The sequence below is a fragment of the Prionailurus bengalensis genome, chromosome A3 (assembly GCF_016509475.1).
Source record: "Prionailurus bengalensis isolate Pbe53 chromosome A3, Fcat_Pben_1.1_paternal_pri, whole genome shotgun sequence".
NCBI classification, from domain to species: domain Eukaryota; kingdom Metazoa; phylum Chordata; class Mammalia; order Carnivora; family Felidae; genus Prionailurus; species Prionailurus bengalensis.
Window position 1 is genome coordinate 90,955,633 of NC_057354.1, and position 27,392 is coordinate 90,983,024.

At 45.3% G+C, this 27,392-nt stretch overlaps 1 protein-coding gene across 5 annotated transcripts; it reads left to right on the forward strand.

The window, feature by feature from the left end:
- On the forward strand, positions 1–27,106 carry SEMA4F (ssemaphorin 4F). Of its 5 annotated transcripts, XM_043603800.1 has the most exons (14): positions 15–343; positions 2,661–2,812; positions 3,474–3,533; positions 3,767–3,865; positions 8,772–8,865; positions 18,696–18,815; positions 18,911–19,062; positions 19,749–19,927; positions 20,138–20,285; positions 20,411–20,633; positions 20,772–20,881; positions 20,996–21,156; positions 24,470–24,528; positions 24,757–27,106. In XM_043603800.1, the coding sequence occupies exons 1-14, from the start codon at positions 199–201 to the stop codon at positions 25,365–25,367; spliced, it is 2,313 nt and encodes a 770-aa protein (XP_043459735.1). In that variant the 5' UTR covers positions 15–198; the 3' UTR covers positions 25,368–27,106. The 5 variants fall into 5 exon arrangements, with proteins under 5 accessions (XP_043459733.1, XP_043459736.1, XP_043459734.1 ...); XM_043603798.1 differs by having other exon boundaries at positions 1–343; positions 20,411–20,881; XM_043603801.1 differs by lacking the exon at positions 3,767–3,865 and having other exon boundaries at positions 1–343.
- The last annotated feature ends 286 nt before the right edge of the window (positions 27,107–27,392 follow it).

Here is a 27,392-nt window from a genome sequence, read left to right on the forward strand (position 1 = left end):
AATTCCGATTGGCTGGAGGAGGAAATCGGCCCGACCATTAGTCCCTTCTTGAAGAGGCGGAGCTGGGTTGCGTTCTCCTCTGGCCGACGCAGGCCGAACCGGACCGAGGAGATTCGAGTGGGGCCGAGGCCGGTGGCACCGCGGCCCAGAGCGGAGGTGGCAGGGCGCGCCCCACCCAGCGGCCAGGCGGAGCCTAAGATGCTGGCTTTTGCCAGGCGGCCCCGCCCGGGCTCCCAGCCGCCTCCGGCCTCGCCCTTTCCGCTGCTGCTGCTGGCGGTGCTGAGCGGCCCGGTATCCGGCCGCGTTCCCCGCTCGGTTCCCAGGACCTCGCTTCCTATCTCAGGTAAGGCGTGCGTGCCCTCGCCCTCAGCCCTTCGCGCCGCTCCCGGGCCCCGCCTGCAGGTGCCGGCACCCACCTGCCCTTACCTACCAGCCCGGGCAGGCGCTCTGGGGCCCCTCCGCGCTGCGCACCGAGTCCCGCGCCGCCCACGCCCCTCCAGGACCCGGGCTGGACCCCCACGCTGTGCTGTTCCGCAGCATCGCTTCCCGGCCTCGCGCTTCGGCTCCCATGACACGCCCAGGCGGCTCCTGCTGCCCCTTACTGGCAGGACCGCGAGAGAGTTAAGCCCCTCATCGTGCAGAAGCGGGCACTGAGGCCCAGGGAGGGGATGGAAGTTTCCCCGAGGTCGTCCATTTCGGGGAATGGACTCCCTTATTCCCCTCTGCCCAAACATACACCTGTGTCCCTCACGCCAGCTTGATGCCTATTCTGCTTCCAAACTCATTGGTCTTTCGTTCTATTCCAGCCACCCATCCTTCTGATGACCAACTCAGCATCTCCATCTGCCCACTTCTCAAATCTATTCCCTTATCATTTCTACCTCCCTGCAGGCTTTTTGCCTCGCTCGAAGCCCTCATCTCCCTAACCCACTTCCCAGGCCTCTCACAGCTCTTAAACCAACTCCCATTGTCTGATGATACACGATCTGTGGATCCATCGTAACCCTCTTAACTCCTCAGCATTCCGTGCTTTCTCTACCCATTCCCTACATTGAATGTTGGGAAATCATTCAGTGAGTTGATTTAAAGTTCTGTTTAAATGATTTCTAAAGTCTTCAGAAGAAAAAAAAAAAAAAAGGAGGGTGGAGATTTGGTCCTTTGAAAAGATCTGGAAGAAGCCAAGGGATGCCACCAGGCTAAAAATGGTCATTGGAATGATTCACACTTTAAAAGCTCTCTGCTGAGGTGGGCATGGGCATGGCCATGGACCTCGTTTTCTTCTCAGTGGGCACTGAATGTTAGCACCTAGTGCAGACCCAGTGAAGTTGAGAGGGCAACCTGTTGGCAAAACCTCGCAACTGGGTAATAGTAATTTAGAGTCTAAACTTCAGCCTAGTGACATAGGGTTACTTTGAATCCAGAAGACAAAGTTGTGGTCAGAGCCTGGGGTTGGTTTGTGCTGGAGCAATAGCCACAAAATGGCGTTGAGGTTGATAACCAGAAATTCAGAGAAGTCTAGATAGCAAAGTGAAACAGAGTTGGGGATACGAGTGGAGGTTGGGTGTTCCAGGGCTTATAATGAGCATGAGAGAGTAGGCAGGTCCAGCGCAGATTTGAGTATGGGTGTGGGAGGATGGGGTGGGTGGGGCTCCATACATCAGCACATCCAGGAATGAATGGCTGGTAGCCATTCTGTCAAGTCTTGAGGGTAGCTGAGCAGATGAACCAGGTAGAGCAGAGCTGTATTGGTACAAGGATAGGGGCTCCAGAGTAAGCTAAGAAGATAAATTCCTGCTAACTTATTTGTTATAATCTTTAAATGGAATTTTGAATGATGACACTGAAGTTTAGACTTGGCCCAAATGGAGCACATGCCTAAGGAAGGAAAAAAGGAACCATTTGTGAAACATGCACTATATGTCAGTTACTTCTACATATGTCATCTCATTTAATTCTGTCAACAAGCCTGATTGGTGGTGTTTACAGATGAGGGAAGTGGTGCTCAGGGCAAGTAACTTACTCAAGATCATACAGCTGGTAAGTGAAAGAGCCACATTTAAACTGGGGCTGATCCTTCTCCACAGCACATTCTCATGCCCACTTTTCCCCTCTTTGGGTGGAAATGGGGTGGGGTTGGGGAGGACAAGAGCAGTGAGAAGACAGGAGATAGTCTCCTAAAGTGTTGGTGAAGAGAGTGAATCATTTCCCTTATTTACTTATTTACTTAATTTACTTATTTAATCATTTACTTATTAGTAAAAACAAGTTACTAATAAGTAGTTATTTTTTTTTTAAAGGAAATTTAGAGAAGAAGGTACTTGTACTTCCTATAGGTATTTTCAAATTATGTATCATGTTGCTATGGATAGAAATTACAGACTTAGTATTTACGCTGTTATTTTAATAAAGTGTTTTATTTTTATAGAAAAAGCATACTTGGCTGCATTGTATGCTAAATATTCTGGCCTCATCAGTTATCTGTCTTTGGGGAAGTTAGATGGTTGGCCTGTCAAAGCCCTGTTTTTACCCTTCATGGCTGCTAAATAAATGATACTTGGAAGAAAACAGAAATTGAGCCCTTTGGCTTTGTCTTTGTGGACCCAACCCTTATGAAGCAATGGCTGATATTACTCTCCCCTCTCACCCTCTCTTCCTGCCAGAGGCTGACTCCTATCTCACCCGGTTCACCGTCCCTCAGACATACAATTACTCTGTCCTCCTTGTGGATCCTGCTTCCCATACACTTTATGTCGGCGCCCGGGACACCATCTTCGCTTTATCCCTGCCCTTCTCAGGGGAGAGACCCCGCAGGGTGAGAAATGAAAGTGGGGAGGACCCCAGACTCCAGAGCATGTGGTTAGATCCACAGTGTTATGAGATGGGGTGTGTGTTCATAATAACTAAATATGGAACAGTGGTGGTGGTGGCAGGGGGGAGTGTCGGTAAAAATGAATACAGGAAGAATATTGGGTTCATTATCTCAGCTAAGGGTGATGGGAGGGGGTCATGGTGACTGGGGACGTTATGAGGGAGGTTAATGCTAGAGGAGGCCACAGTAACCAAGTTTCAGGTGACAGTGGGCAGAGGAATCATTAGAATCACATTTCTTTAGGGCAATAGCTTTTAAACTTTTTTGTACCATCCCTTAGTAAGAAATATATGGTACATTTTGACCCAGTACAGGAAGTGTGTATTTAAAGAACACATTCTTGAAACAGTATCTACTCTCCTGTATGTGATACATTCTGATATATTCTATGTCATTAAAATTAAAAACAATTGATTTCATTACTCATTAATGGGTGGAGACCTCCAGTTGGAAAAATGATGCTCTGACTGAAGGGGCGGGGGCTGGGGGGTGCGTTGTCTCTGAAGTTCTCAAATTGATGGTGGTAGTGGAACTGTTTCACCTACCCTGACTTGGGAAGAGTTTGGGGAGAATCTGGGAGAAACAGTCACTCCTCCTTTCTCAGATTGACTGGATGGTGCCTGAGGCCCACAGACAGAACTGTAGGAAGAAAGGCAAGAAGGAGGTAGGTGTGAATCCTGGCCCTGTCCCAAGTGTCCCATTGAGACCTAGTTCCAGCCCTGGCTCTGTGTCTGTCACCTGCAGTGCTCCCATAGCAGTGGGCCCAGGCAGGGGCTCTAACCCCATGTCATCCCCTGTCATCTCTGATCCCAGAGCTGTATCTAACTGTCCTGACACTACCCTGCCTTTCCCTGTACCTGCTGCTTCTGATTCTCTCTAATCATCTCTGACCCCCAGGATGAATGCCACAATTTTGTCCAGATTCTCGCCATTGCCAATGCCTCTCACCTCCTCACTTGTGGCACCTTCGCTTTTGACCCGAAGTGCGGGGTTATTGTGAGTGACGGGTGGGAGGATGGGAATGGTCTCCTGTGAGTGTCCATGACAAGGAGCATGCTTAAAGCAACACTTGTGCATGAAAAACATTGGGGGTGAGGGATGTCTTTGCGGGGTGGGGGTAGGAGTGGGAGGGCGAGGCAGGTTGTCTGTAGAAGGTGAGGTACACAGAGTGAGAAGAGAGAAGAGGGATGGTGAAGGAAATTAGGAATGCTAGCTAGGCTAGGGAGAGGATAAATTCAGGAGAGACTTCCGAGGCTAGTATCTCGTGTTTCCTTTGTCCTGTGTATGCTTTGTCCCAGCAGCCTAGATCCATTTCTTAATCAGCATAATCCATGCCTGCTTCTTCCTCCCAAGGTGGGTGACTGTCTTTCACCACCTTCTCCCACTGCCGACTTCATTCTGCGCAGGCTGTGACCCTCTGCTCTCATGGCTTCTGAGGTCACTACCCACTAATGTAGTACTTGCTGGCCCGTATTCTGGATCTTGCCTTCAAAGTGGGCACTTTGTCAGCCGTCTCTTCTTCTAGGTCCTGTTCATTGCTGCCAGAGCCCTGGGCGTCTTTACCCTCATACTCAGGCAGGCTTGGTACATGTACACCCCTAATCATATCTAGCTAGTCATGGCTTCTAAAGTTACTAGGACTGGTAGCATCTCAGGAAGGTTTTAATGCTTTTGAACCCTCAGCTTTCCCCATCAGTTATCCAACAGTCAGTTACTGGTCCTCTGCCAGTATGCACTTGTGACAACAACCTGGGATGAGTCAGAAACCTCCTCTGTCCTTTGTATTCAGTGGCTTCCCTTTCTGCTCCACAGAGCAAAAGGAGGGAGTGCAATGACTCTCTCTCCTGACCCTGATCCTTAGCTGTAGATTTTGACTTGATCCTTTTGCAAACTGCAGTACTCCTTGCCATTTGGATCTTATCAGTGTGCATCTCCAAACCCCTCCTTGCAGAAGGCCATCCTCAGGTCTCTTGTTTCCAGTGTTATGACTGTATATGTTTGACTGCCCCGGTCAGTCCCTCTAGGCTGGCCCTGGGGTTAGTTGGGCTTATGTTGAGTCATTTTCATAATGTGGATGAGAAAGACTCTCCACCCAGGGTGTGCATAGCTTCCTCATCTTGGCAAGGTTTCCAGGTCAGGGTGGTATTGAAAATCTCTATGTTCCATCAGGTAACGTTGAGGGTATAGCTTCCCTACAGTTCTTATAAAGCTCAGAAAGTAGTGTGGAACTGCCATCGCCATATTTGTCTTTTTCCAGGCTGCACACTCTTGGGGAACCCAAGGGTGTGAATAGCAGCACCATGGCTTATAGACAATATGATCACTCCAAGTTAATTTCCCAGGGCCTTCTATTCTTCCTCGGCTGTCTGAGGGGACCCTGATGGTTGTTAGATTCTAAGTATCTGGACATAAAATGTTCTGTACGTCCTGTCAGGATTGGTGTCACTTGGACTCTTATCTACTCCTGAGAAAAATCAGTAACCAGAGTAAAGCCAGGGATCTGTGTCCTGCACTCCCATGACTTTTAGCTCCTTCTCTGAACACTCCTATGTAGCAGGCATATGAAATGAAGGAGCATCCTTTGGTCACGGCTTGTTTGTAGGAGAATATAGGACACAGGCCCCCTACCCCCCAAATCAGCTGTGTTAACACTTCAAGCCATATACTAAGACTGACCTCTAGACTTCCTGAAAGTTCTCTTCTGCCTTTACTGTCTTATCCTGCTACCTGGCACTCCTGTCTGCTTAAGGAAGTTCTTGCCTCAATCCTTAGTGCTAAACCTCTCACATCCCAGACTGATGGCTTTGAGACTATGTATAACTATTATGTGAGAACTTTGACTAGCTGATCCAGACACAACGACTCACTCAGAGTTGATTGCTCAGAGAAATGAAGGTTCATACAAAGGAAGTTCAAGCACTGGACCTACCAGCTCTAACTAAAAGTGAAGTTCTGCCATTGAGTGACAGTTCATTGGAGGAAAACATATTTTTGAGAGAGAGAGAGAGAGAGAGAGAGTGAGCATGTGAGTGGGGCAGGGGCAGAGAGAGAGGGAGACAGAGGATCTGAAGCGGGCTCTGCACTGAGAGTGGAGAGCCCAACGTAGGGCTCGAACCCATGAACCATGAGATCATGATTCGAGCTGAAGTCAAATGCTTAACTGACTGAGCCACCCAGGCGCCCCTGGAGGAAAATATTTTAGTTTGCTTTGTTGAGAGAATTCCAGCAGTTAACAGAAAAATGCTAGACTTAAACAACAATAGCAGTGACAAGATTTCGCATTCAGTTGAAGATGTACTCTGGCCCAGGCTGGTGCTGGGTACTTTACATTCAAAATTGAATTTAGTTCTTATCACCACACTATGATATTTAGGTATTATTTATTTTCATTCTACAAGCAAAGAAATGGAAGTTCCAAAATGTTAGGTACCATGTCTAGTATTATATAAGTGGCAGCGGCAGAGCCAAGATTTAAATCCAGGTGTGTCTGGTTTTGCCCCACCCCCCGGTCCTTCTAGTCCAGTCTGCAGCACAGATGACCTTACCTGGTTTCATTATCTTGTGACATTTGACCTGTTTCGTGTAACAGGGGCCATCTTTTCTTTTGTTTTCCCCCTAACCACCTGGGGAGGGTCCTTTATATGTCTTATACCCTTCTTGGCCAAAGCCAAAGGATGGATTCCAACCTTACAGCTTGGTGAGAGCCTTCCTACCTAGCTGTCTTTCAGCTAGCGAGACTTGCCTCCACCACAACTGATGATGCAGTGAGGAATCTCAACACTCAGACAGAGACTGTGGTGGAGTGGTCTTGCCCCCTTCAGACCCTAATGAAATGTCACTTTGATAAGACAGTAAACAACCTATCTGATTAATAGGAGTCTCACTTGCTGAAAGATTATAAACCTAGATAACACAATGATGCCATCTGGGGAAACTGTAAGAGGAATTGTTTCATACTTCAGTAAAACATACTGGGTTTTAAGGGGGCTGATAGACCATCTCTGTGAGGAAGTCCAGCAGTCAAGTGCCAACACAAACTAGAGATTGGAAGGCATCACACTTTCAGAGAATTTGGGCAATAATTTGCATAGAAAATCTAGCTGGAAATGTAGGAATGAGTGAGGTCATTGAAATATGTGTGACAAGGACTAAGGATTGACCTTTATGATACATGGTTAGGGGCTAGAAAGGAAAATAGAAACTACCAAAGGAGATAGAGAAACAGTTAGATAGGAGGAGGATGGTAGACTTCCAAGAGAATCAAGACAATATTTGAAGGAGGGAGTGAGTCAAAAGTATCAAATGCAGCCTAAAGATTAGGAGGGTGAGCATTGAGAAAAGGGGTCCTTGATGAAATGTAAGGGGGTAATTTTAGGCAGAGGGATGAGAAAACACAATTTGTTTTCTAGGAATAACAAGTGACCCAGGTTTGGTTAGAAGAAAGTATTCATTTTGAGAAGTATTAGAAAGTAAGTAATTTTGACTAAAGTGTTTGTACTCTAGGCAATGGTGGGCCATTTTGTCACTCCCTTGCTCAAAAACTTATCAGGGTAGTGACTGATACTGTAGGAATATTGATCTGTGGGGGTATGTAGAGTAAATTGGGGGCAAGGCTAGGCAGTGTGGAGAGGAGGAGGTTACTGCTGTAGTTTAGGTGAGAGGTCACAGATGGGCCACAGCAGCACGTACTAACCTTTGTCCAAAGTGCCCAGACATCTTGGTAATCTCTCACTGTCATCCATCATTTTCTCAGGCTAGGCTGCTCCCACTGCCTCACATGTGAGATGCTTATGCCCCTGTGGAGGCAGAAGACTTTCTCATTCCAGAAGACTTTCTTGACCCAGTGTTCCCTTTTTTTGAGACCTCAGATCACATCTAATTTTAACAGGCTTTCTTCAAGGCTCTCAGTAAAGTAAAACCTTGCTTGCCAACCATAGCAAATAGATGAGCAGTCAGAATGGGTCAGTAGTATACTTACACTTAGGGGATATAGATCTACGTTCCCACTCCAACTGCCATCAGTGTAGTTAGGCTCCAGCAATACCATATGCCCTCCCTAGTGAACTAGAGGTATTGTGTCTGGCTTTTCTATGCCATAACTTTGATTCCTAAGCAGCCACAGTTAACTTCCCTGCCAGTCTTAGGTTGACATCATCCCTGGTTGCCATTTTTAGATGTTATCTTGAAGTGCTGTCTTAGTGCTGGATGCTCAGCTGAGGTAACTTCCAGCTGGCCCTGGTAGAACTCTTACATCTCTTGCCCCTGTCCAGGTCAGTCCTGCTGTAGTCCCTGGATGAGGAAGGCAGTTACTTGCCAAATCCTCAAATTCTTACCTGAGTTTCAGGTCTTTAGTGACTTTACAGATTCCCTTCCCCCCTTCTATGTTTCCTTGACTCTGGTCTTGTCTTTCATCCTTGGGTAGGAGTAGGGGGAGTACGGCCCTTCTCTCAAAACCCCTGCTTCCAGTGGTCTTATATCAGCCTGAACTATTCTTTACCCTTCCTAAGAGCTCTAGCCCTCAGGAGACTTGCTTTCTTCCCTTAGTCCCCCTTGTCCAGTCACATATTCTCCAGCCAGTTGCAAACCCTAGAATTTCAGAGGAAAGATCTGCCCCCTCAGCCTCTTAGCATCTTCTAAGGCTGTCTGTGGTATTCTTTCATCAGGACATGTGGGTGTTGGAACTAGGGGAATGGAGGGAAGAGGAGCAAATGGATGAAAAGAGGGATGGCAGAGATGGGAAATGACGGGGTGGGTGGGGGAATCAGGAATAGACTGGGAGTATGGGGATGGTAGTGGATGGGGATGAATGGAAATTGAACTGTTCTTTCATCTGACCATCTTTGTAATTCTCATCATGAACCTCCCCATGACCTTAAACCAATTGCCCCCTTCTGGTCTGTAGGATGTGTCCAGTTTCCAGCAGGTTGAAAGACTTGAGAGTGGCCGAGGGAAATGTCCTTTTGAGCCAGCTCAGCGGTCAGCAGCTGTAATGGCTGGTGAGTGGGGAGAGCCCAGAATCTGTGGCTCCTTGCTGTAATTGCCTCCTTCCCCACCCCTGCTGTTGGAATTTCTGTGTCCTTTCTTTCCTTTCCTTGCAATGTCTATTATTCCCGTGTCTCTTTCTAGCCTTTCCTGTTCTTCCCACGGTGCTTGTGTCCTCCTGCTTTTCCCCAGATTATTATTCCCTTGGGTTTTCTCTAGAGAATATGTCCTCTGCACTTCTAGTATGAGTGTTTGCTCTGTTAACCTCTTTTTCTTTTCTCATGGTGTTTTCCCCCTTGTTTCTAAGACGAATTTACTACAATGCATATTGTAATAAATTTGGAAAACGTATAAAGAAGAACATAAGAAATCTTGTAGAACAGCACTGTTCAAAAGAACTTTGTGGAACAATAGAAATGTTCTATGTGCTGTTTAAAACGATAGCTGCTAGCTACATGTGGCTCTTGAGTCCTTGAACAATGTGACTAGTTTGGCCGAATGAAGGAATTTTAAATTTTATTTAATTTTAGTTTAAACAGAAATACCACATATGTCTAGTGTCCACCATCTTGGCACAATTCTAGAATATCAGAAAACCACTGCTAATATTATGGGGTATTTCTTTTAGCTTTTTAAATGTGTGTGTGCACATGCATGTGCACTCATGCACACATATTTTGCTGGCCAGTCCTTTGTTGCCCAGAGGAACCAGTCATCAGTAATGACTGTTAATTCCTGCTGTTACTTCTTTTGACCCAGCTCTATACAGTTGTTCAAGTGTGGAATGGTTCAATCACAGTTTATGCCCAAACGTTTTCTGGAGAATGACTGCCTGATCCTTAGGCAGCCACAAAGTGAATTGTTTGTGTGCCACGTAGCCTGTATTTTAGGTCAGATCACCCCATGTACACCCTTCAAATTTAGTGAGAATCCGGCCATATTCTCACAATAGTACAAAACAATAAGGTTAATAAAAATTTTATGAGCATGTGTGTATTATAAAACTTTTTAAAAAGATTATTTATATTGAGAGAGAGAGAGAGAGAGAGCGAGAGCGAGAGAGAGCAAGCACGAGCATGTGTGCAAAGGAGGGGCAGAGAGAAAGAATCCCAAGCAGGCTTCGTGCTGTCAGCACACAGCCAGACACGGGGCTTGAACCCACACTCCGTGAGATCATGACCTGAGCTGAAATCAAGAGTTGGATGCTTAACCGACTGAGCCATTTTAGGTGCCCCTATTGTAAAACTTTTAAATGTCATGCTACATGGATTTAATTTTGAATTTTGTCATGTAATTTTATATCATAGTCATTTCTATACAATTTAAAATTTTTTATGAAGAAATTTAATAATATGATACTACTTATTCTTTGAGCATACCACAATTTAATTAAGCAATCCTAAATCACTTATGTAAGTTTAATTTCCAAGTTTATTTAGTTTACCTCAAAGTTTTTGCTATTACCCATAAAACTATAATGAACATACTTGTGCATAAATTTTTATCCTCATGTTAGATTTCTTGAGACTCCTGGGAATGGATTACTATATCAAAGGGTGTGAACATTTTATGGCTCATTATTTGTTGCTAATTGAGTTTTTAGAAAGAGTGTACCAATTTACACCCTAAATCAGCAGGAATGAGAGTGTTTGTTTTTTCTCACATAATTTCGCTAGAATCATATTGTCATTTTGAAAATCTTTGCTAATTGAGGCTAAAAATGGCACCTTGTTTTAATTTGTATTTCTTTGAATATTAATGAGGTTAAATGTTTTTCATGTTTTAGTACTTATTTTTATTTTTTCTTTGGTAAATCCTCTGCTTGTATTCTTGGGCTAATTATTAGATAGAATATATTTTCAAATCTATATTTTTTTTCTTGTGATTACATTTTTAAGTTAAATCTTTTCCCAGTTAGCAGATAAATTTTTTCTTCTTACAGGTTTTTCCCCCAAACATTTAACTCTTTGATCTATTTGGAACTTACTTTTTTTTTTTTAACATTTATTTATTTTTGAGACAGAGAGAGACAGAGCATGAACAGGGGAGGGGCAGAGAGAGAGGGAGACACAGAATCTGAAACAGGCTCCAGGCTCTGAGCTGTCAGCACAGAGCCCGACGCGGGGCTCGAACTCATGGACCATGAGATCATGACCTGAGCCGAAGTCGGACGCTTAACCGACCAAGCCACCCAGGCGCCCCTATTTGGAACTTACTTTGATGAATGGCATGAGATGGAGATCTAAATTAATTTTTCCCATTTAGTTGATCAGTTGACTCAGCATCATTCATTATACTGCTTTTTTTCCTCTTCATTGACTTACTTTTGCTGTGAACTTAATTGTAAAATTAATTTTTACCTATTGTTTTGGATTCCATTTTATGAAAGACAAAAATTGGGATACAAGATCTAACAGTGACATTTTTTTTCTTATGTATGACTTTATAGGAAAAGTCTTAAAAAGCTAGCTATACAGATGAAATCACTCTTAGTTAATGACTTCCCTTTTCTGAAAAGTAATAAAATAACAAAAGTATTTGAAAACGAACATCAAGTATAAACCTACTGCATACAAGATTTGTCATTTTTGTCTTTTATCTGCAATTGTAATTGACAAGATCTTGTTAATAGTTATACATGTTTGCATAAAACAGTTTACTCAATAGTTTTCCTGACTTTTTACCAAGCATCTTTGGCAAAACTCTGAGCCAGTCATTGGCTCATTAAGAAAGATTCATCAGTTTTAGAAATGATGAATATCTCTTGATTCTACATAATTTTTTATCAACAAGATGAATTCTCAATTACAACAATCTAAGGCAATCGATTAACGTACTTTCTTTGTTGCAAGCAGGAATCTTTATATCTAACCTGCATGTAATTTCTCTGTGTTCTAGTCAGCAAGTGAATTCACATTAGCATGTGGTTTAACAACACAAATTTCATAAATAAGATCATTGTATGACAAAAAACATTTTTCTAAAAGGAAAAACATTTTTCAAGAGGGTTTCAAGTCTTTTTTTTTTTTTTTCTCCAGGTAATGAAATTCAGGTTGCTTTCAGCTGATAATTGATGGTTGGAAATAGTTCTAACAGTTTAGAATGGCTAGCTTTCCCATGCCTCTTTCTGTCTTAGATCCAAATCACAGTCAATCCCAACATTATACACTGTCCTCTGAAGTTTTTGCTTTATAGGGCTATAATTTAAGTTTCTTTAAATTTGACTTAAGTGCCAATACTTGGTTGGAGTTTTCAATGTTGATCTGTTAAGCCCTGCTGTCCTTTTGTTTTGAAAATAGCGGCCTAGAGAATAGTGGCAACATTACATAAGAACTAGAACCAAATTCGCAGTTAGGGTCTATGAAAATGTCCTTAAGGATAATGGAGGTATTCTGAAATAAAAAGAAGAGCTTTTAGTAATGAAAATATTAGAATATAATAGCAGGAGTATCTCTTGTTTTAAATTATAAGAATTACAGTGTGCATTATAGATAATTGAGAAAATACAGAAATATATAGAGAAGGAAGTGAAAAGTTCATTGTAATTCAATCATCACTAGGTAGCCACTATTATTACTTGTATTTTCTTCGGCTGTGTCTGTGTGTATATTTGTAACATATTGGAATTATTATGCATATTTCACTTAGTATTGTATACTGAACATTTTGTCATAGTATTAATTACCCAAAACATGAGTTTTGGTGATTACGTACTCCTCTCTCACTTGAATGTAGCCCAATCTATTCCCATGTAATTATACATTCAAAATTTAAAATAAATTATTGCTTTTATAAATAATGCAGTGGAAGAAATATTTTCACATAAATGTTTATGTAAATCCTTTACATGAATCTAATTAATTGCATATGAGTCAATCTAGAAAGTAGAATTGCTGGGCCAAAGGGTGTAAAGGCTTTTGTGATACTTGGTAGATTTGGCCAAATTGCTCTCCAGTTAGTCCCGCCAGCATTGACAAGAGGACCTCTTCCATTACACCCTTGTCAATCCCAAGTAATATAGTTTATTTATTTATTTTTATTTTTTAACTTTTTAAAATGTTTTTATTTTTGAGAGAGAGAGAAAGAGCGAGCACGAGTTGGGGAGGGGCAGAGAGAGAGGAAGACCCAGAATCCAAAGCAGGCTACAGGCTCTGAACTGTCAGCACAGAGCCTGACGCAGAGCTCGATCTCGCAAACTGTGAGATCATGACATGAGCTGAAGTCGGAAGCTTAACCGACTGAGTCTCCCCGGCACCCCCCAAGTAATATAGTTAATAAACATACAGTGACCTCTTCCAGAGCCCAATTTTATATGTTTTTGTTTGCATCGCCATTAGTGAGGTTGAACAACTTTTCATGTGTTCATTCGTACTTGTATTTATTTAGGAAAAAATCTCAAATCTTGTTCTTCAAATGTGACATTTATTTGTATTGTGCTTAGATCAAATTAACAAAATTATCTCAGTATTTCTATTTGCACTATTCCAGTTTGGAAAAATGCAAATATTTTGACAGTAATGTTCACATTAGCCTAAGAACACTGGCATTTCCTTCTGTCTCCTTTGGGGGTCTTTGTCTTCCTCTCATCCTTTCAGTGTTGTGGTTCCTTGGACCCCCAGTCAAGGTCCTATTCTCTTCTTATTCACTGCAGTTGTGATCTCAACCAGCTGCGTAGATTCTGCTTCCACTGCATTCTGATGCCCCCCAGACATTATCTGGAGCTACAGACCATATATCCAATTGCCTTCCAGACATCTCCACATACATGTCCCACAGAAATCTGAAAATCAGCATGTCCCAAACTGAGCTCATCATCCTCACTCATCTCCCCCAAACCTGCTCCACCACTAGTGTCCTCTCCTCTGAGTGCATAGTGCCATTGCCTCCTCTCCCCCACCCCTGCCCCAAGTACCCAAGCTGGAGACAGCAGTCAGTTATCCTCGGTTCTCCCTGTCACATCCTATGATAGATAGGGTTTTTATCAAGAAGAGCAGAAGGAGGGAGGTTTTGTTCTTTCTCTTTCAGAATCTGCCCTGTGTTTTATCTCTGTTTAATCTCATTGCATCTTGCGATTACTGCATCTGCCAAGAAGCTTTGCAAATGTTTCAGATGCACTGCATGCTGCCAGCATTTTAGGGTCAAGCTTTGTTCTTAAATTTCAGTGTGATTGTCCCAAGACTAGCATGCACACACTGAAACAAGACACTTAGAAATCCTAGGTAACCGACAGAGGAAAAGGTAGAATAAACACTGCATCTCCAACTATCTAGTTATGTCCTCATTATAGGCTGTTATTTAAAAAAAAGTGTCTAGCTGGACTAATCCTTAGATAAGGGAATAGAGAATATTAGGATAGGAATTATCTGTCTTGCAAATTTCTGACCATGAGAAGAAAAGGGAGTGGAGGAAGGCCAGAGCATGTTTAAAATCCTTTTTTTAAAAAGCTAATGAATGATTATTCCTATTGTATATCTTCTTTAGAAGTGGCCATTTTTTTTATATTAAATGTAATCTATTGTCAAATTGGTGTTCATACAACACCCAGTGCTCATCCCAACAGGTGCCCTCCTCAATGTCCATCACCCACTTTCCCCTCTACCCCACCCCCCATCAACCCTCAGTCTGTTCTCAGTATTTAAGAGTCTCTTATGGTTTGCCTCCCTCCCTCTCTTTAACTTCCCCCACCTTCCACCTTCCCCTCCCCTGTGATTCTCTGTTAAGTTTCTCAGGATCCACAGAAGAGTGAAAACATATGGTATCTGTCTTTCTCTGCCTGACTTATTTTACTTAGCATAATACCCTCCAGTTCCATCCACGTTGCTACACATGGCCATATTTCATTCTTTCTCATTGCCAAGTAGTATTCCATTGTGTATATAAACCACATCTTCTTTATCGATTCGTCAGTTGATGGACATTTAGGCTCTTTCCATAATTTGGCTATTGTTGAAAGTGCTGCTATAAACATTGGGGCACAAGTGTAGAAGTGGCCATTTTGATACCAGACTGAAAATTTCAACCCCCAGGGTGTAGTGAGACACTCACTGCCATGGTGGCATTCTAGGCTGTCGGTGTTGCTAGTACACCTGGGAGGCTGATGTCACAGGCTTTATGCTTGGGTACGTAGAGATCTATTTCCACATGAATGTGATTTTTCTTTGGCTGTGATTCTTTACTTTTTGTGGCTTTCAATCCTTTTCTCCCCCAGTATTTCTAAAATTAAAATATCTTAATTTTTTGAGTTATAAAAGATGGTAACTACAAAAAATATTTAGTGAGTACAAAAAAGTAGAAAGGAGAAAATAAAAATCATTGTAATTCCATTGATCAGAAATAAATACCATTAACACTGTAGAGTTATGGCTCCTTCCAATCTTTCCTATATCTACAGGCATATATACATATATGTATATTTTTAAATAGGGTTATATGATACCTGGTGTTTTTTTCCTAACCAGCTTGCTCACGGAATTTAGCACTATGGGAACCACTCTCTTTTGCACATCATCTGTTGCCAATAACAAATGTGTGTTTTAATGTTTACTGAATTGATTCATTCAGTACTAACTTGCCACAATTGCACTTACAGGGATATTTTATTATATGAGCAATCCAAAAGAATATTTGAAATTGAGACTATCCTGGAGAATCTAGGGCATGTGGTGATCCTGTGTCCTCCTGTGGACCGTGATGGCCGCTGTTCCTTCTCCTCAGGGGGTGTGTGCGTGCGTGCGTGCGTGTGTGTGCGTGTGTGTGCATGTGTGTGCGTGCGTGTGTGTGTGTGTGTGTGTGTGTGTAAGACTGTGTTTCAAGCCCCTTGATATTCCTGGAACACCTGGAACCCTACTACTTCTTCCCAAAGTGTCTGACCCCTCCTGCTGTCCTTTAGTGTCAGTGACCTTCTGCTCTTTCTCTCTGAGTGAGTGTGGTCCTCTGCAATTCTAGGCTCCGAGTTTCTGAATGCCCCCATTAATTTCTTAGAAACTTTGGGGACCTTTTACCTCCATCCACTGCTGGGTCCCTGAAAATCATTTATGACTGTTGCTCCCCATCCCCCCCAACCCCCACACCAAATCATGTTCCTAAATATTCGTAACTGTCTCTTCCACACATCTCCCTCAATTCTCAGGGCATCCATGACACAGCTTCTGCTAGGGTTTTAAGTTTTATAGTGTTTTGTGTACAATGCTTGTAGGGAGATTTTTCATTGTAGCTCTGGTTTCTGTATCAACTTTCCCCCCCACCTTGGAAGTACAGAAGATTGGCTCATTTGCTCCTCCATGTACTGCCAGACTATGTCCCTAACCTGGTTTTCTCCTTCCTGAAATGCTCTGGGAGGGAATGGGGTGCCATTTTGTGGTCCACATAAGGAACCACAACTCAACATGCACTGAATGCCGGCCATGTGCCAGGCCTATGTGTGGCTCTATGTTTGTGTTGCATTTAACCCTCAGTGCCGCTGAGTGGAGGGCCTTATTATCTCTATGCTGTATTTGCGGTACCTGAATCTAATTTGCCCAAGATCATACTACTTGTAAGTATTTAGGGTCCAAAGCCAAGCCTTCTGAGCTCCAAAATGTTGGGACTTTTTCCGCTGCCCTCAGAGGGTTTCCAACTCTTTTTGCTTTGTATAAAGTATTTTTGAAAATAGGGTTATTTTTCCAGTGCCTGAGACATGCAACTTTGCTCAAGCATCTGTGACCCTAGGATGATTGTGCTTTCCCCAGAGTGGCCCTACTCACTACTGCTTCCTTCAAGGTGCATGAGCCCTCATAGCTCTTGCTGGGCTTTCCATGCACTGGCTTCTAAAACACCAGCCTCTCTTGCTTCTCTAGCCTCTTTCTGACTTGATTTTCCTAGTTGTCTTCATGTAGCTTCTCCCCTTAAATGGTGGTATTCCCAGGGATCTCTTCTCACTTTCTCTTTCTCCCTGGCTGTCATATTCATGGCATGGCTTCAGCCCAATTCCCAAGTTGCCTACTGGCCCTGTTGTGTAGGTCCTTCTGTTTGATTGCCTTCCAGGATCTCTGACCAGATGTCCTGAGGAGACTGCAACCTTAGCACGTTCTACATCTGAAGTTGCTTCCTCCCCAACTACCTCCTTTATGGGCCTTCTCCTATCATTACTTGCCTTTGCTCATGGTATCACCCTGTGCTGTCATTCATCGTATAAGCTGGAGACCTTAAAGACATTATTTTGTTCCATTCTTTCACATCTCATATTCAACTGATTTTCAAATCTTGTTAATGGATTCTGCCTCAGAAATATCTCCCCAGTCAACCCTTTTATTCCCCCTCTGCTGCTACCTTAGTTCCACCCCTCCACTCTTGCCTGGATTGTGTGAATGGCCTTTTAACTACCACTGTCTTCTTAACACCCTGGACTGATTATGTCACTCTCTTCCTCAAGGAGACCTGCAGCTGTACTCTTCCCTGTAGGATAAAGTCCACATTGCCAGGCATGGCAGAGAAGATTCTTATAATTGGGTGCCCATCTTTTCACCTGCAGCTTATCTCTGCTCACTAGTCTCACAGCCCCCTGGGCCCTGCCAGAGCTGCAGCCACGGGGAGTGCCCATATCCCTGAACATGGCTCCTCTTGTCGCCACCTGCCTGTCTTCCTCCCTGAAGTCTTTCCACCTGGCAGATTGCTCATTCCTCAGCCCCAGCTCAGATGTCACCTCTTGGATGCTGTTCCCCCTGTTAGATGTGTCTGGGTTCTCCTCCGTGTTCCCCTCCACATCTGTTAGTCCACGCCTGCTGGAATCTGATCACATGTTGGTCTTCTAGACTCAAACGGGAGCTCTTGGGGGCAGCAATGTGCTTAACACCTGGCACAGTGGCTTCTGTGCAGTAGGTGGTGAAGGAAAATGCCACTCTGTCCTGTCCAGAGCTTCTGTGATACTTGAAACTCCTCCAAAGGGTCATGACCTTCTTTTACCCCTGGAGCAATTTTCTCCTAGTCTGTCTGAGCCTTGTCTGTGTTACAGGGTGGCTATGGTTGTCCCACATTCCGCCCACAGGGCTGCACCTCCCCTTCCTTCAGAGTGTGTGATTTCTCTCCTCTCCAGTCCTCACCATCTGTAGGGCGCCTCTGCCCCGGCACTGTACCAGAAGGGACGAGCTGATTCCTCATTGCTTTCTCTGGCTGGCCATGCAGTATTCATTAATCCCCCAGGCTGCTGTTTCCCAAAGTGAGGTTTCTCAAAGTGAAGTTACACATTAGGGTAACTCCTACTGCTTGTTTGAAACTAGTTCTTGGGCCATCCCCTAACACTACTAAGTGAGAATTTCTGGGCACAGTGCCCAGGAATCTGTGTTTCAATCAATTACCCAAGTGATGCTGGTATACCCTAAAGCTGTGACTTATTCCAGAGCAATGTCCACCCCTAATCAGAAAGAAGACTAGTTCCGTCAGACATTTACCAGAGGGGGAGAGCGGAAGTAAGACTGGGCATACTGCAAAGCAAACCCCCTTCCTGGAGAGTCATAGTATAATTAGTACATTATGGGATAGAAGCATACTGAAAACACTGACAACAGCAAACAAACCAATAGACAAAAAAGCCCAATTTGCACAAAGGCAGCCTTTATTTTTCCTTCCTGCACATTAACGTTCCAACAGGTTTCCCTTAACGCATGTTGCCTTTACTGCCCCAGAGCATTTTATGTCTATGTGGGTTTTAAGTGAGATGTTGCCTGTCAGGTGCTTAGCAGTGCCTGCCATATCACGGGCGCCCAGCTCCTAGGGTTCCTGCCTCCTGCTTTATCCTCTGTGCTGCCTACAACCCCTTTTGCTTCCCTCATCATCTCTGACAGCTCATCTCTTCCCTGTCGCCCTGCAGGGGGGGTCCTCTATGCTGCCACTGTGAAAAACTACTTGGGGACGGAGCCGATTATCTCCCGGGCTGTGGGTCGCGCTGAGGACTGGATTCGGACAGAGACCTTGCCATCCTGGCTTAACGGTGGGGAGAGGGGGCAGGGTGCATGAGGGACAGAGCTGGCTGAGGCCGGGTGGCCCCAGGCTGTGTCTGGTATCTGAAGCCACTGGTCTCCCCAGCCCCAGCCTTTGTTGCAGCCGTGGCCTTGAGCCCAGCCGACTGGGGAGATGAAGACGGAGATGATGAGATCTACTTCTTCTTTACGGAGACTTCCCGAGCATTTGACTCGTATGAGCGCATTAAGGTCCCACGGGTGGCCCGTGTGTGTGCGGTAAGACCACCGTCCCGACTGTCTGTCTGTCATCTTCTGCTCTGTCTGTCCTCTTGTCTTTTCCTTTATGGGCCCCTGTTTTTGCATCTCTCCTCTGTCTCCTTTTTTCCCTCTGCCTTGACTCCTTTTCTGGGAGTTGGGGGGTGTGGGGAAAGGGCTCTGGCTTTTCATCCCCATAATTACCATTGTGACACACTGTCCCCAGGACTGTGGACTAGTGGACTAGTGGAGAGGTAAAGGCAGGAACTGCAAATAGAGAGTCCTGGGTTCAAGTGCTAGGTCCACCAGTTCCTGCCTCTGTGACTCTAGGCAGGTTCCTTAGCATCTTTGAACCTCCTTTGTAAGGTAGAGTATTAATGACCTCTAGCTACAAGGGTTGTTTTGAGGACTAATGAGGTAACTTATGTAAAGCATATAGGACAGTATTTCAAAAGTGCACAATGAACTTAGTCACCATCATTGTTATTGTGACCTTTTTCACCCTGTATCTCATTATCCCATGCAGTGCTCTGTATCGTCATCCTTGCATTTCTGTGCATCTGTCTTCCCATCTGTCTGTGTCTGCCCTGAAGACAGGGGAAACCTATATTGGTGTCCACAATGTTGGCCCTCTAAGGCCACACACAATGTGGCCTTCCCACAATGTTGGCCTTCTAAGAAGAACTTTCCATGTGGTTGTCACCCAGGGGGACCTTGGGGGCCGGAAGACCCTCCAGCACAGATGGACAACATTTCTGAAGGCTGACCTGCTATGTCCAGGGCCTGAGCATGGCCGGGCCTCCAGTGTCCTGCAGGACATGGCCATTCTTCGACCTGAGCATGGATCGGGGACCCTCATCTTTTATGGCATCTTTTCCTCCCAGTGGTGAGGAGGTCCTGGTGTGGAGGAGAGCTACAGGGTGGGAGAGACATGGGGATGGGTAGGCTCTCCCTGGAGCCCTGTTCCTTCTGCCCTGGAGCAGGATGCATGGCTCCCTGGGTCATGGTCCCTGCATTTCTCCTGGGTCATCTCCTGGGATGAGTTGCTGATTCCTAGTTCCCTCTAGATATGTGGCTCCAACCTGTGCTCTTACAGGGAGGGGGCTGCCATCTCTGCTGTCTGTGCCTTTCTACCACAAGACATTCGGACAGTGCTGAATGGTCCCTTCAGAGAGTTGAAACATGACTGCAACAGGGGACTGCCTGTCATGGACAATGACGTACCCCAGCCCAGACCTGGAGAGGTGAGGGGGCTGAGGCATCTCTTCTCTTCACACCTGAATTGCTGCATGAGAGAAAGGGCCCAAGTAAGCATCACGGAGACTTCCTGGCCCCTGGGAAACTGTCACCCATCCTGTGTTTCCTCTAGTGCATTGCCAACAACATGAAACTCCAGCAGTTTGGCTCATCACTTTCCCTGCCTGACCGTGTGCTCACCTTCATCCGGGACCACCCACTCATGGACAGGCCGGTGTTTCCCGCCGATGGTCATCCCCTGCTCGTCACTACAGATACAGCCTATCTCAGAATTGTGGCCCACAGGGTGACCAGCCTCTCAGGGAAAGAGTACGATGTGCTCTACCTGGGGACAGGTACATTTCATAGTCAAGTGAGTTGCCCATCCAGTGCACACATGCCCCTGTTACAGAGAGGGTCCCATACATATAGGTGTCAGAGTCCCTGGCACAGGTATAGCTGTCATTGTGTCTTGCCCCTTGCCTGCTTCCTAGAGGATGGACACCTCCACCGAGCAGTGCAGATTGGAGCCCAGCTCAGCGTCCTGGAGGATCTGGCCTTATTCCCTGAGCCACAGCCAATTGAGAGCATGAAATTGTATCAAGTGAGTTGTAGATTTTGGGGAGTTTGCTGGGGGGACATCTGAGCCCAGATCCAGTTGGTTACCCTGAAGTCTGAGAGATCCAGCATGTTCTTCTTCCTCACTGCTTTTCTGTAGAACTGGCTCCTGGTGGGCTCCCATACTGAGGTGACACAAGTGAACACAACCAACTGTGGCCGTCTCCAGAGCTGCTCAGAGTGCATCCTGGCCCAAGACCCTGTGTGTGCCTGGAGCTTCCGGCTGGATGCGTGTGTGGCCCATGCTGGGGAGCATGGAGGGTGAGTGTCACTGCACTGGTCTCCTGCCTGACGTTTCAGGGTACTGGCCCATCCACATGTTTGTGTCTGTTTCTCATCTGTTAATGCTGCCCTACGTGTGTGTGTGTGTGTATTCTGTTTGTGTCACTTGTGTGTCCATCTGTCAGTCCCATACTGATTCATGTGTCTGTCCATCTGATGCTGCCTCATCAATGTCCTTGCCTCTTGCGCTGACCTTGATCAACCTCCAGGTTGCCACACACTTCTCGGTTTTCATTTTACAAGAGCTCTCAGAAGTGTTTTCACAGTTGATTCCTCCTTCTTTCCTTCCTCGTGCCTTCTGTGACTCTGCATTCTCCTGGGCTTCCTCCCTCTCCTACCAGTCTGTGTCCCTTACTGATTCCTTTTCTATCCCACTTCTGAATGTTGATATTTCTCAGGGTTCAGTCCTTCTCTTTACACTTCTGCACACTCTCTAGGTGATTTCATTCCCATTATCTTCAACACCAACTGCTGGCACTGAGTGCCAGTGACAACTACAGATGAACCTTTAGTTGAGCTATGGAATCCCCTATCTAACCACCTACTTGATCTTCCTTTTGGATGCTTCACAAGCAACTCAAGCTTAGCAAGTTTTAGCATACACTGTTGTTTCTTCTTTCCTTCACATGCTCCTCCCATGGTTTTCCTCATCTTGAGAATGGGATCTCCATCCTTCCAATTTCTCCAGCCAGACTTGCCTGCACTGTATTATAGTTTGTACTCTAGCTCCACCTGTGATTTCCTCAGTTCACAGCCACTTCTCTCCATCTCTGCCACTATCACCCTAGTCCAAGCCATCATCACTTCTTGACCGGGTTATTCTAATAACCCCTTAATTGGTCTCCTTTGACCATTGGGGGATCCTACCATCTATTTTCCCCGTAGCAGATAGTTTAAAATCATATGTCACATTGAAGCAAATCCCTGGCATCATATTCATAAAATATTTCAATATGTGTCTCTACCAGATAAGGACTCTCTTAGAAACATTTTATTATTGGGAATTTCAAACATTCAAAAACATAATAACATAATGAATTCCCATCATCTGTTGCTCGGCTGCAACAACTATCAACTCTTTGGCCAATCTTGCTTCATCAATACCCTCACTCACTCCCAGTTATTTTACAGCAAATCTCAAACATCATGTCACTTTATCCATATATCTTGCAGAGTACGTCTTTAACACAGAAGGAATTAAAAAAAATAAGCGTATTATTATTATAGTACCATAAACTTAATGTCATGAAACATCCCATCAATGTTCCAATTTCCTCAAGTGGGTAGACTTAAAAATAGTTGCTTAAGTTAGGATTCAAATAATGTCCATCAATTGCAATTGATTGAGGTGTTTCTTTTCTTTTTTAAAAAAAATTATTTATTTATTTTTGAGAGAGAAAACGCATATGTGACAGGGGCAGAGAGAGAGGGAGACAGAGAATCCCAAGCAGGATCCATGCTGTCAGCACAGAGCCCGACTTGGGGCTGGATCCCATGAACCATGAGATCATGACCTAGGCCAAAATGAAGAGTTGGGCGCTTAACCAACTGAGTCACCCAGGCGCCCTGATTGATGTGTTTCATAAGACTTTAATTTTTTTTTAATGTTTATTTATACTTTTAGAGACAGACACAGCACTAGTGGGGGAGGGGGAGAGAGAGAGGGAGACACAGAATCCAAAGCAGGCTCCAGGCTCTGAGTTGTCAGCACAGAGCCTGACGGGGGGCTTGAACTCACAAACCCTGAGATCATGACCTGAGCCGAAGTCGGAGGCTTAACTGACTGAGCCACCCAGGTGCCCCAAGACTTTCAATTTTTAAGTAAGATTCCCTTTAATGAAACATTTTTAATTGATTGCTTAGAAAGTATTTTTTCAAAACTGACTTTGAGATTTCCTATGTTGAAGCCCAGTTAATCTGCAGTATATTTGTACATATTGCTGAACTGTAAGGTTACCAGTATTTTAGAATTAAAAGTACTTGTTTTGGGGATCTGTTTTTCATTAAGAACTTTGATCTGGTAGTTTCTCTTGGTAGAACTCTTAAATGTCTAAGACAAGGCCAGTGCTTCATTGTTTTAATATCCATTAAAATAAGAATTTCATTGTTCTTGGGTATACTGTGTACTTGAGCCTCAGGGTCCCCTTAAGATATAAATGTGTGTGGGGAGTGTGGGGTATGTGTATATGCTAATATATTTCTCGGTAATACGAGAAATTACTAAGTTGGTGCCTGTATGCACTCTATGCTCCAAACCTCAATTCCTACAAGCAAGAAAGACTATGAAGTTCCTGTAGCTATAGCCCACATCTGGCCTTCCCATGTTCCCCACTCTCAGCCAGACCAAGTGACCTTGGTTTTACCCAGAAGGCTGTAATGTATTCATACCAGTCTTGGAGCTCATTTCAGATGCCTTAATTCGTGTTGAAGGAGTTCACACTCAAATGGAGCCTATCTTTGGTTGAGGCTTTTGGTTGATCTCCACTGACAACTTCATAGAGGTCTCCCTCTGGGCAGTGGTGAGGTTTTCAGAGTGAGCAGTCTATCCTGCTGTCCCTCTGTCAGACACAGTCCACCCACATCCTGGAAGTGCCAGGATTGTGTTGTTTGAAATATATCCATTAGAGGCTAATAGATATCAGCAGTTGTTGGAGACAGAATGGTCCTACTTGGAGATGAACAGCTTTTATGAAACAAAAAGTCACATCACTGGCCCTCACAGAATTTTTAATGTTTATTTTTGAGAGGTGGGGGAGGGGCAGAGAGAGAGGGAGACACAGAATCCTAAGCGGACTCCAGGCTCTGAGTTGCCAGCAAGGAGCCCAACGTGGGGCTTGAACTCACAAGCTATGACCCTCACAGGATTTTGATTAACTTGTATAGAAAACAAGTTTTCTCTCTTAACAGAAAAAAAGTTAACTGTAGTTTTTATGGACTTCTTTTCCCCAGAGAAATCTTGTGGTTGTGGATACCCAGATAACATTTCTTAGAAGGTTCCCATGTGTTTTTTAAAAGCACCCTCCAAACACTTTTCCAGCACACCTAGTGCAAATTTAATTCCCTGTGGTCTTCTGGAAATATCTGTAGAATTGGATGTGGCAAGTGTCATGAGGAGGAAAAGGGGTATCGGGGGAAATTTTATTGATGAAGAGGATGTTGACTGATAGTTTCGGGAGTGATTTGTGAGATGGTGGGAGCTGTAATCTCATTATGTTACTGAATGTTCGGTGGTACTGAGGAAGGTAGAAGGGGGTGTTGACACTGGATTTACCAAGTATTCTCTTCTATACAGGTTGGTCCAAGACATAGAGTCAGCGGATGTCTCTTCTTTGTGTCCCAAAGAGCCCGGAGGTCTGTATGGTTTAGGGAAATGTGGGTGGAGTGGGTGAAAACGGGCTAGAATGTTGTCCATTTTGGATCTGCTTTAAAAATTGGAAGATTGGGCAGTCTGTGACCCATGGCCCTACTTTTTATCTTTGTCCCCACGACCCCTTATATATGATATCATGCCACATTTCTCTGCATTACATCCCAGCTGGTAGCATCACTACCTTTTGTGCCTTTGCTGTCTCTCTGCAGAACGCCCAGTAGTGTTTGAAGTTCCTGTGGCTACAGCTGCGCATGTGGTCTTGCCATGTTCCCCAAGTTCAGCATGGGCGTCCTGTGTGTGGCACCGGCCCAGTGGAGTGACTGCACTTACCCCCCGGCGGGATGGGCTGGAGGTGGTGGTAACCCCAGGAGCCATGGGTGCTTATGCCTGTGAATGTCAGGAGGGTGGGGCTGCCCGTGTGGTGGCTGCTTACAGCTTGGTATGGGGCAACCAGCGGGGCCCCCCAAGTCAGGCCCACACAGTAGGGGCGGGACTGGCTGGCTTTGTCCTGGGGGTTCTTGCAGCATCCCTGACTCTCCTTCTGATCGGTCGGCGTCAGCAGCGACGGCGACAGAGGGAACTTCTGGCCAGAGACAAGGTGGGCTTGGACCTAGGGGCCCCACCATCTGGGACCACAAGCTACAGCCAGGACCCTCCCTCTCCTTCTCCTGAAGATGAGCGGCTGCCCCTGGCCCTGGCCAAGAGGAGCAGTGGCTTTGGTGGCTTCCCTCCCCCCTTCCTGCTTGATCCTTGCCCGAGCCCAGCCCACATTCGGCTCACCGGGGCTCCTCTAGCCACATGTGATGAAACATCCATCTAGGGCAAATGACCGCTAGTGCATTGGTAGCTACTGGAGGGGAATGACCATTAAGATGCTGGGGGTAGTGGGCCTGGAAGACGGTCATGGCCTCTGGGTTCTCTTTTGGTCTTTGTGTAATCACTTAGACTTCGTGTCTGCCTACTCTGGGCCTGGCTGGGCTCTGGCCCAAGCCTGTGCTTGATTTCCTGATTGCCATGAGAGATCAGAGCTGCCTTCTCCAGCAAATCAGGACTTTTCCCATGCCTGCCCTCTGAACCGCTGCGACCCCTTCAGCCTTGGCCCCCCATCTTGGGCCCATTAGTTTGGGGATGGGGAACAGAACATAGCTATGACTTTGCCTTCTGGTGGGCCCTGGCAGGAAGGAAGGCCCCCTAGAGGTGGTGTGGGGCTAGTGTGCATTGATCTTTTTGTTCATTCTCTTTAGTTTATTGGATTCTCTGTGGGGAGTGCATGATCCCCATGTCGCAACATGAAATCTCTGCCCTGAGATGTCCCCCAACCCAGTTTTCCTTCTTCTGTAAAAGAGTGTGTGTGTATACACAGGTGTTCGTTGGAGGCCTGGCCACATGTGCATGAATGACTGGGCCAATGCTCAGGTGTACTCATGAGGGGTCAGGAGGGGAAGGTGGGAATGGAGGCATTGCCTGCAGAACTTCAGACCCTGCAGGCAGTGAAGGAATGGCTTTCCTTTCTAAAAGGAAACAAGCCACCACCCCATCCCCATCATCTCCTACAACCCTTCTCTTGAGTAGAGAAAAACTCCCCAAGTGACCTTTTGGGTGGGAAGGACAGCGGTACATGTGACCCCATCTTTCTCTTTGTTTTTGCCTCCTGGCTGCCACCACTGCCACGCACAGCTGTTCTTTTTCTGGCTGGAGTACAGGCTGGACCGCCTTCATTGGCTCCCATTAAAAAAACTTCACAACATTCTAAGTGTAAGGACAACAAAAGGGGAATAGTCATAGGAAGTAGAAGTTGCAAAAAAATAGGTTTGTATCCGTGACTTTACTCAGGTTGACACCCTCGCCCTAAATCAGAAGTTCTCCACCTGGGGTCCATGGACTCCCTGAAATCATATGCAAAATGTTGTCTGTACCTGTGAGTCTGTGTTTTTATGGGGGTGGGGGGTTATGGCTTTCATCAGATTCTCAAGGCCTTAACAAAGTTAAAGGACCACGCCTCGAGGTTGCCACACATTGGCCAAGCTGAGGGGTGCCACACAGCGGCAGCTCTTCCTGCCCCACCATCCCTTCCCTGTGGCCCGCCCTGGACTTGCAGCTGCTGGATGCCCTCTTGTTTCTCCCATCCCTGGAAACTGGGCTCTGTGTGTATTTGAAGATACTGTCAACTCCTATCAAACATAAAGACCTCTTCCTGCTTCACAGCTCCCAGATGCTCTAGGCTTCTCCTGCTCAGTCCTGGTCTTGGCCTGTGTATGTGCCTCGTTCATCCCTGGTGGGGGACCCCCTTGAGCTCCAGTGAATGATCCAGCCCTTCTAAGTTGAAGTTTCAACTCTACTTACCTTGGCAGCAGCCTGTGAACTACTCAAAAGAGTCCCCTTGGGTTTGGGATTATCAGTGGCTTTGCCACTAATAAGTGTATGATTTTCAGCAAGTAATCTAATATAGGAACATTGGTTTACTCATCTGTAAAGTGGGGATAATAATACCTACCTCAGGGTTGCTGCAAGGATTAAATGGGGAAACATGTAAACAATAAAGCACTATCTATTCCAGTAGATGTTGTTATTATAAAAGTTGACCTATCGTGCCGTAATCATATAGCTTAACCATATGATAACCATGACACATGCCATCACTTTAAGCTCCATTCTGTGGAAGAAGGATCATTGCCTTACACAGACATCTTGTCCTGGATCGTCTCAGGCCAGATCTTAGCTGCTGGTGTCCAGGTTTTGGGAGGCAGGACCTGTAGTTTTTATAATCAGATGTGCCTGAGCTTAGTGACTTTATTAGTCCTATATGAGAATGGAAGAAGTCTTTGTGTTCTTGGGTTTATTCTCT